The 16,346-nt window shown below is 42.9% G+C and overlaps 1 protein-coding gene across 7 annotated transcripts in view; it reads right to left on the bottom strand.

Annotated features, from left to right (window-relative positions):
• Window positions 1-16,346, bottom strand: part of SKAP1 (src kinase associated phosphoprotein 1) — a 523,306-nt gene that overhangs the window by 80,642 nt on the left and 426,318 nt on the right. For all 7 annotated transcript variants that reach the window (XM_061589928.1, XM_061589927.1, XM_061589930.1 and 4 more), the window contains one exon: window positions 11,321-11,512. In XM_061589928.1, the coding sequence (XP_061445912.1) occupies window positions 11,321-11,512 (192 nt within the window). The remainder of the gene's footprint in view (window positions 1-11,320; window positions 11,513-16,346) is intronic.

Raw genomic sequence — 16,346 nt, 5'->3', positions numbered from 1 at the left:
GCTTCCAGGACCTCACGGCTGCATTTCCCCATGTCGTTGGTGCCAACGTGCACCACGACCACTGACTTCTTCCCAGCACTGTCTACCAAACTATCTAAACGACGGGCGATATCCGCAACCTTCGCACCAGGCAGGCAAAACACCTTGCGGTCTACACGCCCATCACACACCCCACTGTCTATGTTCCTAATGATCGAATCACCCACTACAAGGATCCCTCCACCCCCTGGAGATATATCCTTCTAGGCCTCCTAATTTGGCCTGAAATGGATTTTTGCCTTGGCTACACCCACCAGTCATTCACCTGATGTCAGGGACAGGTAAAGCCACAGCTGCAAAGGAACAATCAGGAGCCTTCTCTTCTGAGTTTACCTTTGCAAATGCAGCTTGCATTTGTCACTGTTTAAATTTGGTGTTGAATACAAGCCATGCTGATGGGTTAGATCCACTCAGGAGCTCCCAATTGGAACTTCTGAGACAGTCTGATGTCTACTGAAAGTGGATTGTACCTTTGCAATGTGGCTTGCATTTGGCACTGTTTACATTTGGTACTGAATGCAAGCTGTGCTGTTTCAAGTGGGGGAGGGCACATCCACTTGAAATCCTATGATGTAAGGCAGCCTTTCCCAACCAGTGTGCCTCCAGATGTTGTTGGACCACAGTTCCCATCTTTCCTGACCATTGGCAATGCTGGCTGAGGCTGATGGGAGTTGTGGTCCAACAACATCTGGAGGCACACTGGTTGGGAAAGGCTGATGTAAGGTGTATAGCAGGTGGGCAGCTACCAACAGCATTCCCCCATATTCCATGTGTGAAAGCTGCTAATCAAAGTGTAGTGATAGCTAGAATGCCACAATGACATCACTGACTAGCCATCTATAACCATATATGCACAAGCACTCTTCCCAGAAGAATCCATGGTGCTTCCCTTGTCAAGGGCAGGTGCTTCCGAAGGCCTATTGAACAAAGGGGTAGCCATGGGTTGCCCTATGGCCCCAGAAGTGGCCAATTTATATATGGTACATTTTGAGAAAGAGGTTATAACCACTCCCAGTCCTTTCTCTGAACAACTCATATGCTGGTGGAGGTACATAGACAATGTTTTTCTTGTCTGGAGAGGTAGAGTCGAATATCTACAAGAAATTGTTGTATGGGTTAATGGCAGGAATGTTCAGATCCAGTTTGATTTTCATTATAGTCCACTTGAAATCAACTTTCTAGACCTTAGAATCATCAGACAAGGAAATCATCTGTGCACATCATTGTATAAGAAACCCTGATAGTTCGCATCCCAGGACATTAAGACAAAATCTACCTTACAGCCAGTTCCTCAGAGTCAAACGTAATTGCACTTCTAATAGAGACTTCAGACACCGACCTGTGATCTTGAAGAATAACCTAATGGAGAGGGGCTATCCGCACAATGTAATAGAGGACAACTACAAGAAAGCCTCACTCAAAAAACGTTCAGAGCTCTTACAACCTAAACTTAAAACAGTTTCTGAACGATTAAGTGCAATTTGGCCTTTAACCACATCACCAACAAGCTACAGAACAGCATCAACAAGCATTGGTACATTATACAACATATCCCTGGATGCTTAGAGAAACCTATGATCTCATTTAAAAGAACAAAAAACCTAAGGGATATACTGATTAGGAGTAATTTCAGAGAAAATTTACACCACCCTGAACTTGCAGTGGGCACAAGTGCTCCCAGGGGTCACCACCCCTGTGGCCATTGCGCCTACTGCAACTTTACGAACAAGAAGACAGAATTCATCAACCCTATTAATCAGAAGAAATATACTCTGAAACAATTTTCCACATGCAATATATCCAATGTCGTCTATATCATCCAGTGTAGCTGTCCTAAAATCTATGTAGGTCAAACAACAAGAGTCCTCAAAAAGCATATAGGGGAACACATAAGCAACATCAGAAACAACAGATCAGGAACTCCCCTGGTTGATCATTTTGCTAGATGTGGACATTCCTTAACAGATTTAAACTTTTGGGCATTAGAAAAAGGTAATAGGATATTGTGCAGAATGAACCATTGGTCTGATCCAATGTGGCATTCTGACAATTCAGCAGAGTTTTTTTGTTTGCTTGTTTCTGTCTCTGTGTAGTATTTATTATTATTATTATTATTATTATTATTATTATTATTATTATTATCATGGAAATAAAAATCTTAGTTGTGGTTGAGTGTTTCTTTCTTTTTTAAGAATAAAAGGGAATGAGACTGATATGGAGGAAGTAGAGAGACAGAGAGAGAAAGATAATTTCCTCAGCAAGTCATCGTCGCTAATGAAGTTTTACAAAAACAGATACAACCAAGGAAAAATAAAATTTCACAGGTGATAAATTTTTCCAATTTCCGAGGCAGAATTCGATAGGATTGTTAAATTAAGAGTGAAGGTATCTGTTAGGAGGCAACGAACAATGATGGGTAATTTTATAGAGTGGAAAATTGAATCAAATTGCAACATTAAAACACAGCTCCTTGGAGGATCTGCCCTGTATGCAGGCCTGCTCCAGTACATCAGTGGGAGACTTGGGGGAAGGGAAGTAAAAATGGTTTGACTGTCTAGCTGTAAGCTACACAGAGACTTCGCCTCAGAAGCTTTCAGAATCACTGAATTTGAAGATGGTGGTGGACAGGATGAGGGGGAGAGAATCTCCCCCCACCAAGTCATTGCTCCAGCTATCAGGGCTTATCTAGACGTAAATCTGAGCTAGTTCTCAAAGCTGAGCACTGGATTGTGTGATGTAATAAGGAAGCGACTTGCCTTGGAGCAGGTTCAGAGTGTCTTGCCTTGTTCCCATTTTAGAATTATAAAGTGAGATTATTTCACCCTAATCTAACAACTGCTGAGACTGTATTGATATGGGACTGGTGTGTGCTGAATAACTGGGAGGCTGCTACATGTAGGCAAGAAAGGCACATCCGAAGATCCACCTTCCACATGTGTAAACTAGCACTTTGGCTAGGGATGCTTGAGGAATTAAATTTTTGTAAATTATGATATGAACTGACTTGATCTGCATACACCTGATGTGCAGATCTGAACAAATTACCCTTCACATTTCACACTTCTCCAAATTTTGTGATACAGTTCTTGGCTCAAAAACTGTGTTTAAAAATGTAGATTTGGAAATACATTAGAAATGCTTTTAAAAAAAAAACATATTTACATATGTATTTAACTGCACATTTCCAAGCAAATTATTTTTTAACATGGAAAACAGACAGAACCAACTTTTGAAGAACACATAAAATTGACATGAATTAGACTGATCTGCTCCTCTCTAACTTCAGCACAATGGACCATTTTGCATGGATATTAGTGCAAATCCACTAAATTGTAAATGGCTATATATGTGGCAATTTGTCTTATGCAAAGTAATATTTCACATTCTTGCAAAGATGTACCCATCACTGTTCAGGGCCTGAATCTGAAGGAACATCCTTAGAGGGTGAGTTACCAGGCATCTTACCTTGAGAAATCAACTCAGGGACACCATCCATTGAGGACGACCAATCCGCAGAACAGGCTGAAGCTGGGAAAACAGTTATGCCTTCACTGTCACTCTTAGTACAAAACTCTGAGTCTCCCAAAGTCACCTCCAAGACCCCAGGAACAGAAGTCCCAAAGACCCCAGCCAGAACCTGCCACCACAATGCGAAGTACTCTCATTACAGCTCAGAGTGTCATGACCTGTTACCCATGAACCTTGCAATATTACAATGAAGGATTCTGATGAGGATGATGTTCAGATTCCTTTCTCAGGGGAGAACAATCCATATCTTATTGGGGTCCTCCTAGTTGGAATACACAGCTCTGCCACCATTCTTTGACTCAGAGAATGAGTCCTCTGCAATACTGGTTTCCCCAGCCTCACAGATATCAAAGACTACAAAATAACGTGAGTAGACTTTAATCAGCTAGCCTGTTCCTCTAGGGAGCTAGAGCCTACCACATTCCAGGTCTTGACAGCCTACATAAGGCTTCAGTTGGTTCTAGCTCCCTGCACAGACAAAATTTTCTATAGCTGCCTCAGAAGGAGACTTTGCCAACCAGCAGGACTCCCCCACCTAGAGTTGTTTAAAGTCCTGTTCTTGCCTGCTCTCCACTTGGACTTGACACTGCCTGTTTCCCCTATGAACCTCATGCTCCCTGAACCAAGAGATTCAGAAAGTCTGGAAAGCAAAATGACCAAAATAAAGCTATCAGGATCACTTGAGCCTTGAGGGATTGAATTCTTTGGATTGTGTGCTGAAAGGAGACCGAAAAGTGGAAAAGCATACAGAACTTGAGGAGGCCAGACCATTTCCAAGGCATTCGTCGCCCAGGCTCAGGAATGAGTTCTCCCACTTGTTGATGTATGCCTTGGCCAAGGTGTTGTTGGTGCATATCAACAAGTGGGTGCCCCGGAGCTGCATCTTAAACTCCTTCAGAGCCAGCCTTGACAGTTCTTAGTTCCAAGACACTGATGCTCAACTGAGCTTCCATGGGAGACCAGGAACCTTGGACCTTCTGATTTCCCAGATGGGCCTCCCAGCCCGAGAAGCTTGTGTCTGTCATGAGGACTGTCCTCAATGGCTCCTCCAGATCCATTCCTGTTTCTAGCCTGTGAGGAGCCAGTCACTATCAAAGCCCCCGATGCACAGCATCTGCAATGACCAACTTCCGTGATCTCTTCTGTGTGATGCCATCCTGATAGGAATGTAGAAGCTGAAGATGTTCCCTGGAATGGAACCCGGACCAGTGAATGATGCTGAAGGAGGAGACCATCAGGCCCTGAAGCTGAGCCTACCCTTGTCAAGGACCTCACTGTTGACAGGACTGTCTGAAGCTTGACCACCCTTTCCTGAGTCACAGACATTTTGAACTCTCTCCTCTCCCCTCCTTTCCACCCACCCCTCCCTTTATTACTGTCATTATATTTATTTATTTTCTAATTGTATTGACATTGTCTTTGTTGAATGTTGGACATCATGTCTCATTTCATGTATCTGAAAACCTTTACAATAAACAATTTGTTTTTTTTAAACAAGAAGCATCTTGAACTAAGCAGTATCCAGCACCACTCCCAGGTGGCTTATAGACTGTGCCAAGATTAGGGAGTTCTTTTCAGAGTTGACCACCCACCCCAGGCTCTGTAGACAGTACAGAGTGATCTGAGTCACTGACCCACAGGACCCCTGACCCAGCGCCCTCACCAGGATGTCATCAACATACAGGTGTATGCACACCATGCTAGTGGGCACCGCTGCCATCAGCACCTTGGCAAAGACCCTCGGTGTTGAGGAAAGGCTGAAGGGCAACGTCCAATATTTGAAGAGCAGTTGGCATAACAGAACCTCAGAAAGTTCCAGTAAGTGGGTTGAATTGGAATGTGGAGATCAGCCTCTGAGAGATCCATCTAGGTCATCCAGTCTCCATTTGTCAGTGCTGCTACAATGGACCTGAGGGTATCCATCTTCAAGTGTTTCCTGGAAACCCACCTGTCTAGCCACCTTAGATCCAATATGGCCCAAACGTCAATGTTTTTCTTGGGCATTAAAAAAATTGAATAGACCCTGGATCTCTGCTGTGATGAGTGAACCAGCTCTACTGCTTCTATCTTGAGGAGGTGCCTGATCGCCATCCAATATTTCTGATGTTTGATCAAGCATGTAGACTTCAGAGTGGAGACAAAGACATCTTGAGGAAGCTGGTCAAATTCGATGCTTTAGACCAGTGTTTCCCAAACTTTTTTTATTTTTTTGTTGCTGGACTACAGTTCCCATAATTCCTGACCATTGGCCATGCTGGCTGGGGCTGATGGGAGTTGTAGTCCAGCAACAAAAAAATAAAAAAAGTTTGGGAAACACTGCTTTAGACCAAGGACACTGTCTCCCTCACCCATCTGTCGGAGGTGATTTCTCCCCACCAGTTGGCAAAGGAGAGGAGTCGGGCTCCCACCTTCTGGGTATTCTGAAGTGTGAGATTGTCAAGAGTTTTCTTTCTTTGGACCCTTGGGGAAATGAAACCACAGCCCCTGCTCTCTCCTGTCATCCCCACCTGGGTCTATCAAGGGGGAAGCCACAACCCCTTGAGAAAGGATGAAAGGAGCAAAATGGCTGTTGTTGATGTTAAGATTTCTTATGACTATCCTTGGGGGGCTGAGGAAGAGCCTTCTTCTTATCCCTAGTTTCCACCAGGCAAGCCTCCAATTTTTCTCCAAACAGCTATTCACCTGCAAACGGAAGGTTAAGGAGTTTCTTTCAGGAGGTAGATTCCTCTGCCCATTAATGAAGCCAGTGGCTGCCATTAAACTTGCACCAAATTGGAAGGCATCAAGGGAAGCATTAGAGGCCAGTGCTGAAGCATGCAAAATTTGCTGAAGGGCATCCTTAACTGACCTGGGCGTGTCTTCCTCATGTAACAGCTGCTCCGCCCAAAGGTAAGCTGCTCATGATAAGAATGAGGCAGCCGCTGCTTTGAATATCATTTTGTCAGAATCAAAGCTGGGATGCAGAGCACTCTCCATGCTCTTATCACATGAGTACTTCGGACCACTTTCCCCTTCTATGGCAATGAGCCAAGGCTGCCACCGGATAGTCTACCACCAGGAAACTTAGCTGCTGAATTACAGGGCCAGGAAACACATAAAGTTTCTTAGACAACTTAGAGACTGTCTTTGATCTGTTAGGCTATAACTACTCTGCTTTCCACACTTTGTCAAATTACTCATGTAAAGGAATGATAGTAGGTTTTGTTCCAGCAGAAGGAAAGGCTTTCCTATCCCCAGAGACCTCTGAGGAAGTAGAAGCACCATCGGAACACCTCTCCTCAGGCATCTGGAGAACTCTGCGAGCCTTAATTAGAAGGGGATGGAATAGCTCAGTGGAGAGCAACTTATTCTGTTTGTACACCACCTCAGCCTCTTTCTCTTACTGTTCACCATCCTCTTCCCCAGTTTTACTCAGATTAGATTCAGAATCAGACAGATCAGGTAGGGCACAGACAACAACAGCGACCACCACTGAGGATGGACCTGTTGTAGCTGCTGAGAGTGAGGAGAGAGATGGAACTGCCTTTGCAATCTGATCCACGGATATCTGAGAAGTCCCTGCTGCACCAGCAGTAGACTTTCTTGACTGAGGGAAGCAGACAAATGAACGGGTTCCCGTGAAACCACTGCAGGAAGTGCAGTTGGGGTTACAGAGGCTTGTTCTCCCTCCTCTCTCCTGGGCTTTTTCTGTGTAGGAGAACAACCATAATGTCTGGAAAGGATTCTGCCAGAGACAGGAGAAAATTCTGTGGAGCTGGACAGGCTGTGAGATCCATGGGATCTTCTCCTGCTATGCTGCCTGGAAGCATGCTTGTATTTCCTTTTAGATTTAGATCTCCTCCTCTTTCTGCTTGTTCTTTCATCAATATACTTTTTTATCCAGGATAACAACTTGGGGAACTCATCTTTAGTTGGGAAAGGAATAGAGTCCCCTGGGGAGCAAACACCTACAGCCCCCCCCCAGCTCTGGGGTGGGGAATAATTGATGTACAGGATCCCTAGCAGCCCCTGAGGTTGCCAATGCAGTAGAATCAGAAAAATCACCCCCCTCGACAGTAACTGAAGGCTATAATATGTGCCACTGATATCAGGCCACAACAGAGAATCCCAGACTATTAATAAGAGTGGGGAAAGAGTTATTTGAAAAATGGCAGCCACATAACAAAAGCTGGGACAAATCTGACATCTCTCAAAATGGCAACCCCCTGACAAGCACAGGAAAACTCTGTCACACAGGCAATGTCTCCAGAGCACGACCTAACAGACCTCAAAATGGCACCCCCCCAGAGTCCACAGAACTGCAGGAAGGGCTCTGCCACACAAATAATACCCCAGAATCACAAACGTGAAAAACAAGGCTGGAAAATTGTAGCAATAATACCAATCTCACAGGGCCCCCAAAAACAGCCTCCCTTGGCAACTTTATCTCCTCTACTTAAGAGAGGCCAACTGTAAAGGCACCCAATACCACAACAACTAAGGCCAGTGTGCAAACAAAACCAGTGAGAGGTAAACAAGGAAGTAAGTGAGAGGCAAGCAAGGAAAATGGGACACCCAATCCTGATGTTCAGCAGAATGTGGCGAAGTGATCAGGTATCAAGATTGTCCCAGGTGCTGCGCCACACGAACAAGTCAATCAAGGCACATGCTCCCACAGGTCGACTGGGGTGCGAGACCATTGCCTACACCTGGAAAGGAAAGGCAGTCTGCTCAAAGGAGAGGGATCCATGGGCCAAAGGAGCCTAACCCAACCACGAAAGAGAATAATCAACACAAGTTCCTCCCTTCAAAATGTAAAAAACCACCACCAAGCAATATAACCCCAATAAGCAACAAAGGGTAAGAAAAAGGGGGGAAGAAAAGGGGGAAAAACACTGAGAAATGGGGAGTTCTGAGGAAAACAGAAAACTCTTGACCTAACTGACACAGGCAGGGAAATGTTCTAGCAAGTGGGATGACTCTTCGCTTAGAAGAGGAGATGCAAGACCCTGAAGCCCTGCTTACTGAGTCCAGAGGATGGAGGAATCCTAATCACAGAATGCATCACAGCATAATCAGGCAAAAGAAGGCTATAAAAAAATGCCCCTTTCACTCTGATCCAGAAGTCTACTATGTGGAGTAGGAATGTTTCATGTGTGAAGAGCTGTTGAAAATGTGCAACCGTTCATGGGATCCTGCTGCACACAAACAATGATAGTAGCTTCGTTGCTCTGCCCTCTATCTGCAGAAACTTATATGCCAATTTTGTGGCATGCAGGTACCAAAGGTAGTTTGGTAGAGCAGACCTACTTCTCTGCCCTGTGTGCATTAAGCACAGTGGAAATGCAGTGTCCTTTCCCATATTGGCTATTCATACCCTAACGAGGGGTGAATGGGTATACTATTCACATCAAAATGATGTTATGAGTTTTGCTGTCTTGATTAGCATGAATGGGCCCTCCTATCACTATGTTTTCACCCTACAAAACTAATGGCTAATCTGGGACTTGACAAAACAGTGTTAATGATTTTAATGACTGGGGAAGTTTTCCTTAATAGCCTGGAAATCTCTCTCCCGTCTTTGGAATGTGATGCCAATCAGAGCTAGTAGGAGGAACAAAGAAACAATTTGTTATAAGTTTCAGCCTAGACAGAGGCAAAGTGCTTTCTGTTTAGCTGGACTGGAATCAGCTGGGCATCTATGGAGGCCCAAGTTGCTTTGTTTGCTAATGTGATGCAGGTTCAGTAGTTTTGCTGCCTGCTGTACTAGTTTAATGTTTCCAATATGCCTTGCTTGTATATTTGTAAATAAAATGAAAGATGATAAACATAATTTTCAGTTCCTCTCTTACTCAAAAGAAACTAAATTCTGTTATACCACCCTGATGTCTTTCCACCTGGAGAAGAGTAGCATATATGTGGTGTGCTATTTAAAAGTATTGCCCATTTGTAAAGATATATCTCAGACTGAAATCAAAGAGATTCTTGACATCCAAAACTATTTATTTTTTGAGTCTACAAGCTTTCTGTGAAAACACAGCATTTGATATTGTGACACAGAATCCACCATCTCGTTAATTTCAACTTTCAAATAAACAAACAGCTCTATGTCTGCCAACCCATACTCCTGCTCTTATATCTGTTCTCCAGAACTATTCCTCAAAAGGCACTGAACATATATGTTAAAGAATCTGCCTTCCCCTTCTGAAATGAGAAAAACAAAATGAGGAGAGTCCAGGCTGGTTCCTCAGCTACACCTCTGTTTTTCTTCTGCCTGCTGCCTGTGTGCTGCAGATGACACAAAACTGTCTGTGTGTGTGTATGCAAACATTTCAAAGAGCAGACCATACAATTCAAGAAATTGGAGATATAAACAGATATAATCCAAACCACGCACTTGTCACCCTTGTGTCCATGGTGGCTGCTCTCTGCCCATGCCAGATAGGTGGTTTGGGTGGTCTAGTGGGAGCAGAAATTACAGTTTTCACAGCACTGAAAAAGCTCACCATGTCATGATGAGTGAAGAGCATGTGAAATTTTCAGGTTTTGCCATTTTTTCTTCCCAGGTGAGCTAATTTTTTTCTTGCTAACTGAGGCAGCTTGTTGAGTTTTCTATTCCAACTGTTTTGTTTGCTTTCACTTGCAAATTGACATGGGGATTCATAATAATTTGCATAATAATGTATTCTAGGCAGAAGTATGTTCTAGACTAAAGGACTCTGCCCTAAATGGACATTCCTGTACTTTGAAATACAAGGGCAGGAAGAGTTGGTTATAGCATGAATATTAACGATGAATAGGATATTTAGACAACAACAAGCCATCCACTTGACTTGGAAGTGTGTCAGAACAGACAATGCTGGGGCTATGTACACATAGCAGTTTAAAATGGATTTGATCCATCCCATGTGCTCATGTTTTTTCATAATGTTTACACAATGTTGTTCTCATCCAAGTGGCAGCCTGCACTTTCCCACCATTTAATTTGGATTTTCCTGATTTACAGTTAATGTGGTAAGAAAAGAAATCCAACTTAAAACAGCATGTTACCCAACTGTGGATGTACTGAAGAGCATTGTATGGGCATATTTTTATTTAATGTGTGTTCCCATGTTGTGCCGGATACCATCTATCACCACCACTCCCTACTTCCATTGGCGAGGCGCTCCTCAGTGGACTGCTGGTGGGACTGGGCACAACACACATTTTTTATCTTTTTATTTTTTAACCCACTGTTTTGTGTAAGTCTGTTATATTGGAAATGTTGTATCAAAAATTATTTTTTTATTTTAAACAAATGCCTACACACATGCCCAAATGGACCTCAGGTTTCTGGAACTTGGGGAGGATGGGATACTGGTGGGGCCAGCCACTACACACACTTTTTAAAAATAACCCACTGTTTTCTGCAAGTCTGGTATATAGGAAAACTTGTGTCTCAAAAAAAATAGCTGTGCAGAGATAAATGCCTGCACGCATGTCCACAATGGACCTCGGATTTCCAAGGGTGGAGAAGTACTAATTGAGAGGAGGGGACAACACCACATAATGCAAACACATCACATCAAGTACTGCCCACTACTGTGGAAGCGAAACTTTCAGAAAGAGTTAAGTTGAAAACGCTCATGTGTGGACAAACATGTACAAAAGTGCACATGGAAAAATCAGATCTTTATGCCCATGTGCACATTCTGCTGTGTCCACAGCCTTGGGCAGATTGATCAATGGTTTGAGCTGTCTTAAGGCAGCTTCATATGAATGAAAGCCTGCTCACCTGGAAGAACTTCATAAATGCACTCTTCACACTGTCCATTGGCCTCATCTTTCTCCAGATGCAAAGTGGTATCCTGATGAAGTGTCGCATTGGGGGAATCAAAACTGTCTATGTCATCATAGGCCTCTTCTTTGATATTGCTGTCCTCCTCCTCCTCCTCCTCCTCACAGGGGATAACAAAAGAGCTCATATCTAGAAGAAGATAAACAAGGCAAAGGAAAATGCATGGCACACAAAGAGGAAAATAAAGAGAAACAAAAGTATTGTATTTACATTGTATTTAATATATTTACTTGTATTTTAACCTGTTTTATTATGCTGTACACCGCCCTGGGAGCTTATTGCTATAGGGCGGTCTAAAAATGTAATTAAATAAATAAATAAATAAAAAGAAAATCGTCAACACAATCAGATGCTGCATTTTTTAGGACCAGTCCTATTATTTTCAGCAAGCAAGATGTGGACCGAATGAATTAGAGGTTGATTAATTATTAATTTCATCCCCAGTCCAGAGTGATGGAAGAACCAACTTCTGTCCTTAATTTGAGCTATCAGGTGCCAGGGAAACAAAACTAGAATACTTAGTTAGCCTCAGATGTGAAGCTAAGGAGATCTGGACCTGGCAAGTACCTCCCTCTTCCCAGTGGATCATGCCCTGGGATGTCCCTCCCCACCCCCCAATTGCTAGTGTCAGAAACTCAGGGAGACTAACAAAACATGTGAACACTATTCAAGTAGCCAAATTTTAACTGTACAAAAACACTGAACATTAAAGCTCCAGTTTCTCCGCCAGTTTAATACTTGACATAATGTAACAAAAATCACCACCAGTCACTGAGAATGCTTCTTAGCATGCATGCAATGTTGGCTTTTTTGGAAGTATTATTAATATCATTTTAAGATATCATTTTGGGTCATATGGGTGAAGATTATTCTTTAAGTATATGGGTAGTTGATGGCAGGGAAATCATGTGCCATTACACAAGTGAAGCCTGAATTTGCATGTGATTTAAAAAAAAATAAAGAGAAGGGGCAGGGATATACTTGTACCTTCCAACAACTGTATTGGAGAATGCAAATAAATGGAGTTTAAAGTTAAATATAAACGATTTCCCTGATACAAAAGTCTGAGAGAGCATTATGGTTGGTGGATATCCTCATTTAACTCTGACAACCCAATCTTCAATGAGAAACAGAGACTACAATATATTCATACACTCACAAAGGAAAGGTCAGAGAAGGGAGGCAAAGGCTTTTTGGCTTCTCCTGGCTTCATGATTTTACATAAAGTGACAAAATGTTTGTCATAGCATCTTAAAACCAGTGTCAATACTGCTTTCACACATTGACCAGAAGAGGGTGCATTGAGAGTACACATTCTTTGAAATTCAGAAAGTGGCTTCAGCAAAGCAAGTGTGAGTTTACTTCTTAAATAACCCATCACACACCCAAGGTTCATTATCAGGGGTTTATTTTTGTGTCCGAAGCAAATACCAGTAAACGGAGGAGGAACAAACAGTGCTAGGAGCTTGCAAACAACAACAACTAAAGAGAGAAGGGAGGAGGCATATTTTGGATTTGTCTCTGTGCACGTTCACCTTGTTTTATGTCACATATATGAAATCACACTAATGGATTTTTAGTTAATTAATCTGAATAAATTACCAGCCTCTAGTTTTATATTTATATAAACACTCCTATAAAACAAACAAACAAGAACAACCACGATGCAGATTAGGGCTGTGTATATACCATGCATTTAAAACACATGACTTTCCCCAAGAATCCTGGTAACTATAGTTTGTTAAGGGTGATAGGAATTGTAGCTCTGTGAGTGATAAACTGCAGTTCCCAGAACTCTTTGGGGGAAGCTATGTGCTTTAAATAGGACTCTCATTTCACTCATAAACAAGTATAGAAAAGATGGAAAAGATACCCTGGTTCATCATTCCCCTTGTCAGCATGGCATTTTGACTAAAGAGTAACCAGCCTTCATTATGTGATCTTGAATATGTGCCTTTAGAACTAGACTGCTCTTTCTCCCAGGCCTTCTGTCATACTATCCCTACGATGCCACTAACCATTTCTTTTGCAATACCTGAAATGCCCGTGCTGTTTGCCACTAAGCCACCTACCTTTTCATTTTAGTCTAGATTGTCTGACCTGACTTTTGTTGCTGATATTTTTCTCCTACAGAAAGTGGAGGAAGGGACTAGAGGATCAGCTATCCTTGACTTGATTCTAACCAATAGAGATGACTTAGTGGATTAAGTGGCAGTTACAGGAACTCTGGGGGAAAGCAACCACGTTATACTTGAGTTCTTGATTTTAAAATAAGCAAAGACTGAGTGTAGCCGTATGCATACCCTGGACTTCAGGAAAGCTGGTTTTAATAAATTCAGAACAATGATAAATAAGGTTCCATGGCAAGCAACCCTAATGAAAAAAGGAGTCCAAGATGGGTGAGAGATTCTAAAAAAGGAAATTCTAAAGGCACAATTCCAAACAATTTCAACAAGGAAAAAAGGTGGAAGACATCAGAAGAAGTCTGTGTGGCTCCACAAAAAGCTTAGAGATATCTGAAAACAAAAAAAGGACACATACAGGAAGTAGAAGGAAGGCCAGGCCACAAAAGAAGAGTACAGACAGGTAGCACAGAATTGCAAGTTTGGCGTCAGGAAGGCTAAAGCTGAGAATGAGCTCAGGTTATCAAGGGATGCTAAAAGCAACAAGAAAGCTTTCTACAGATACATGCATAGTAAAAGACAGAGAAAAGAAATGGTAGTTCAGCTACTCAGTGAGGATAGGAAAATGATAACAGATGACAAAGAAAAGCCAGAAGTGCTCAGTTCCTACTTTGGCTCAGTCTTTTCCCAAAAGAGGGCCTATGAATCTCCTGGGAAACGTGAACTACAAGTTGAAGGGGCAGGATTGCAGATTGGGATTGATAGACAAATGGTCAAGGAATATCTAATTACTTTGAACAAGCTCAAATCTCCAGGGCCTGATGAACTACATCCCTAGAATAATGAAGGAACTGACTGAAGAACTCTCAGAACCACTGTCTGTAGTTTTTGCAAAATCATGGAGAATGCGCAAAGAGCCAGAGGAGGAGGCTAATGTTGTTCCTATCAAGGGCAAAAAGGAGGACCCTGGGAACTACAGACTAGATTAAAACGGTCAATCTGTAAGCACTTTGAAAAAATGCAATGATTACTAGAAGCAAGCATGGGTTTGTCAAGTACAAATCCTGCCAGATTAATCTTATCTCATTTTTTTGATTGGGTAACTTCCTTAGTAGACTGTGGGAATGCTGTGGACATAATGTATCTCGACTTCAGCAAAGCTTTGACAAAATGGCCCATGATATTCTGATTAATACACTAGCTAAATGTGGGCTGGATGGAACAACTATCAGGTGGATCCACAGTTGTCAGTGGCGTCACTAGGGGGGTGCGGACTGCACCAGGTGACACCATCAGAGGGGGGTGACTCCCAGGTTTAATTTTTTTAAAAAATTAAGTTTCTAGGTGGCCCGGTTCTCGAGATATACATAAAAACGTCAGCCACCCCCCAGTGGCGTCACTAGGGGGGTGCGGACCACACCAGGTGACACCATCAGAGGGGGGTGATTCTCAGCTTTAATTTAAAAAAAATAAGTTTCTAGGTGGTCCGGTTCTCGAGATATACATAAAAACTTCAGCCGCCCCCTTTAAATCTTTTTTTAAACTACTGTATAGCACTTCGTAGCTTTAACCCCGCCCATTCAGGATTGCAGCCAATCAGTGAAGTGTTTGTTTGACCTGTGGCAGTGTCTAGTAAACCTCATTGCAAGGCCAGAAAATTGTGGTCCCCCCCCCGTTTATCTGAAAATCTCATAAATTGGGTAAGTATATACTTTTCAGTTTTTTCCCCTCTTGTGTGTAGGAGTCAGATCCTGGGCAGTGTTTTCAAAACCTTCCCAATACTTGCTTTTGTGGGGGTAAAAGCATTGCTAACTTTCATTAGTTCCGTTGTCATGGACAGATCACTACCTGGTTAGTTTTCGACTCACTACAACTCAGAACCTCCGCAGGGGTGGGGGACCAATTAGAATGGTCCGCCCCAGGAGACTGATGGATCCGGATGGTTTTCTGATGGCCCTTGGGGATTTTCCGGTCACCTCGGCAGGTGATTCTGTCGAAGCCTTGGTCGACCTTTGGAATGAAGAAATGACCAGGGCGGTGGACACAATCGCCCCTAAGCGCCTCCTTTCGCGGATTGGAACCAAATCGGCTCCTTGGTTTACTGGAGAACTGGTGATGATGAAACGCGAAAGACGGAGACTAGAGCGACGTTGGCGGAAAACTCTGAACGAATCTGATTGAACACGGGCTAGAACCTACTTAAAAACCTATTCCATAGCAATGAGGACCCAGAAGAAACTCTTCTTCTCCGCCTCTATTGCATCCGCTGAATCTCGCCCGGCGGAATTGTTTTGAGTTGTCAAGTGTCTTTTAAATTCTGACCCTCATGAATATGTTGACCACTCTATAACCCGTTGTCATGAGTTTGCATGTTATTTTGCAAACAAAGTCGCTCAGATTCGTTCTGACTTAGACGCCAAGATTAATACAGTCTCTATGGATGTAACTTCGGCTCCTGCTTGCTTAATTAGAATGGATTCTTTTCAGCTTGTTCAACCCGAGGATGTGGACAGAATCCTTGGAGAAGTACGTCCCACCACGTGCATGTTAGATCCTTGCCCTTCCTGGCTTATAAAAACTGCCAGAGAGGGACTGGTTAAGTGGGTCATGGAAGTGATTAATGCCTCTTTGGGACAGGGCAGCATACCGTCCTGTCTAAAGGAGGCAATAATAAGACCTTTACTGAAAAAACCTTCCTTGGACCCCCAATTATTAGGTAATTACTGCTCAGTATGTAATATTCCTTTTCTTGGCAAGATAATAGAGCGGGTGGTGACTGCTCAGCTCCAGGGATTTTTGGATGAGACGGACTATCTAGATCCAGCTCAGTCTGGTTTCAG

The sequence above is a fragment of the Rhineura floridana genome, chromosome 11 (assembly GCF_030035675.1).
Source record: "Rhineura floridana isolate rRhiFlo1 chromosome 11, rRhiFlo1.hap2, whole genome shotgun sequence".
In the NCBI taxonomy this organism is placed as follows: Eukaryota; Metazoa; Chordata; class Lepidosauria; order Squamata; family Rhineuridae; genus Rhineura; species Rhineura floridana.
The sequence above is the reverse complement of the archived record's forward strand: the minus strand, read 5'-3'. Positions and strand labels throughout refer to the sequence as shown.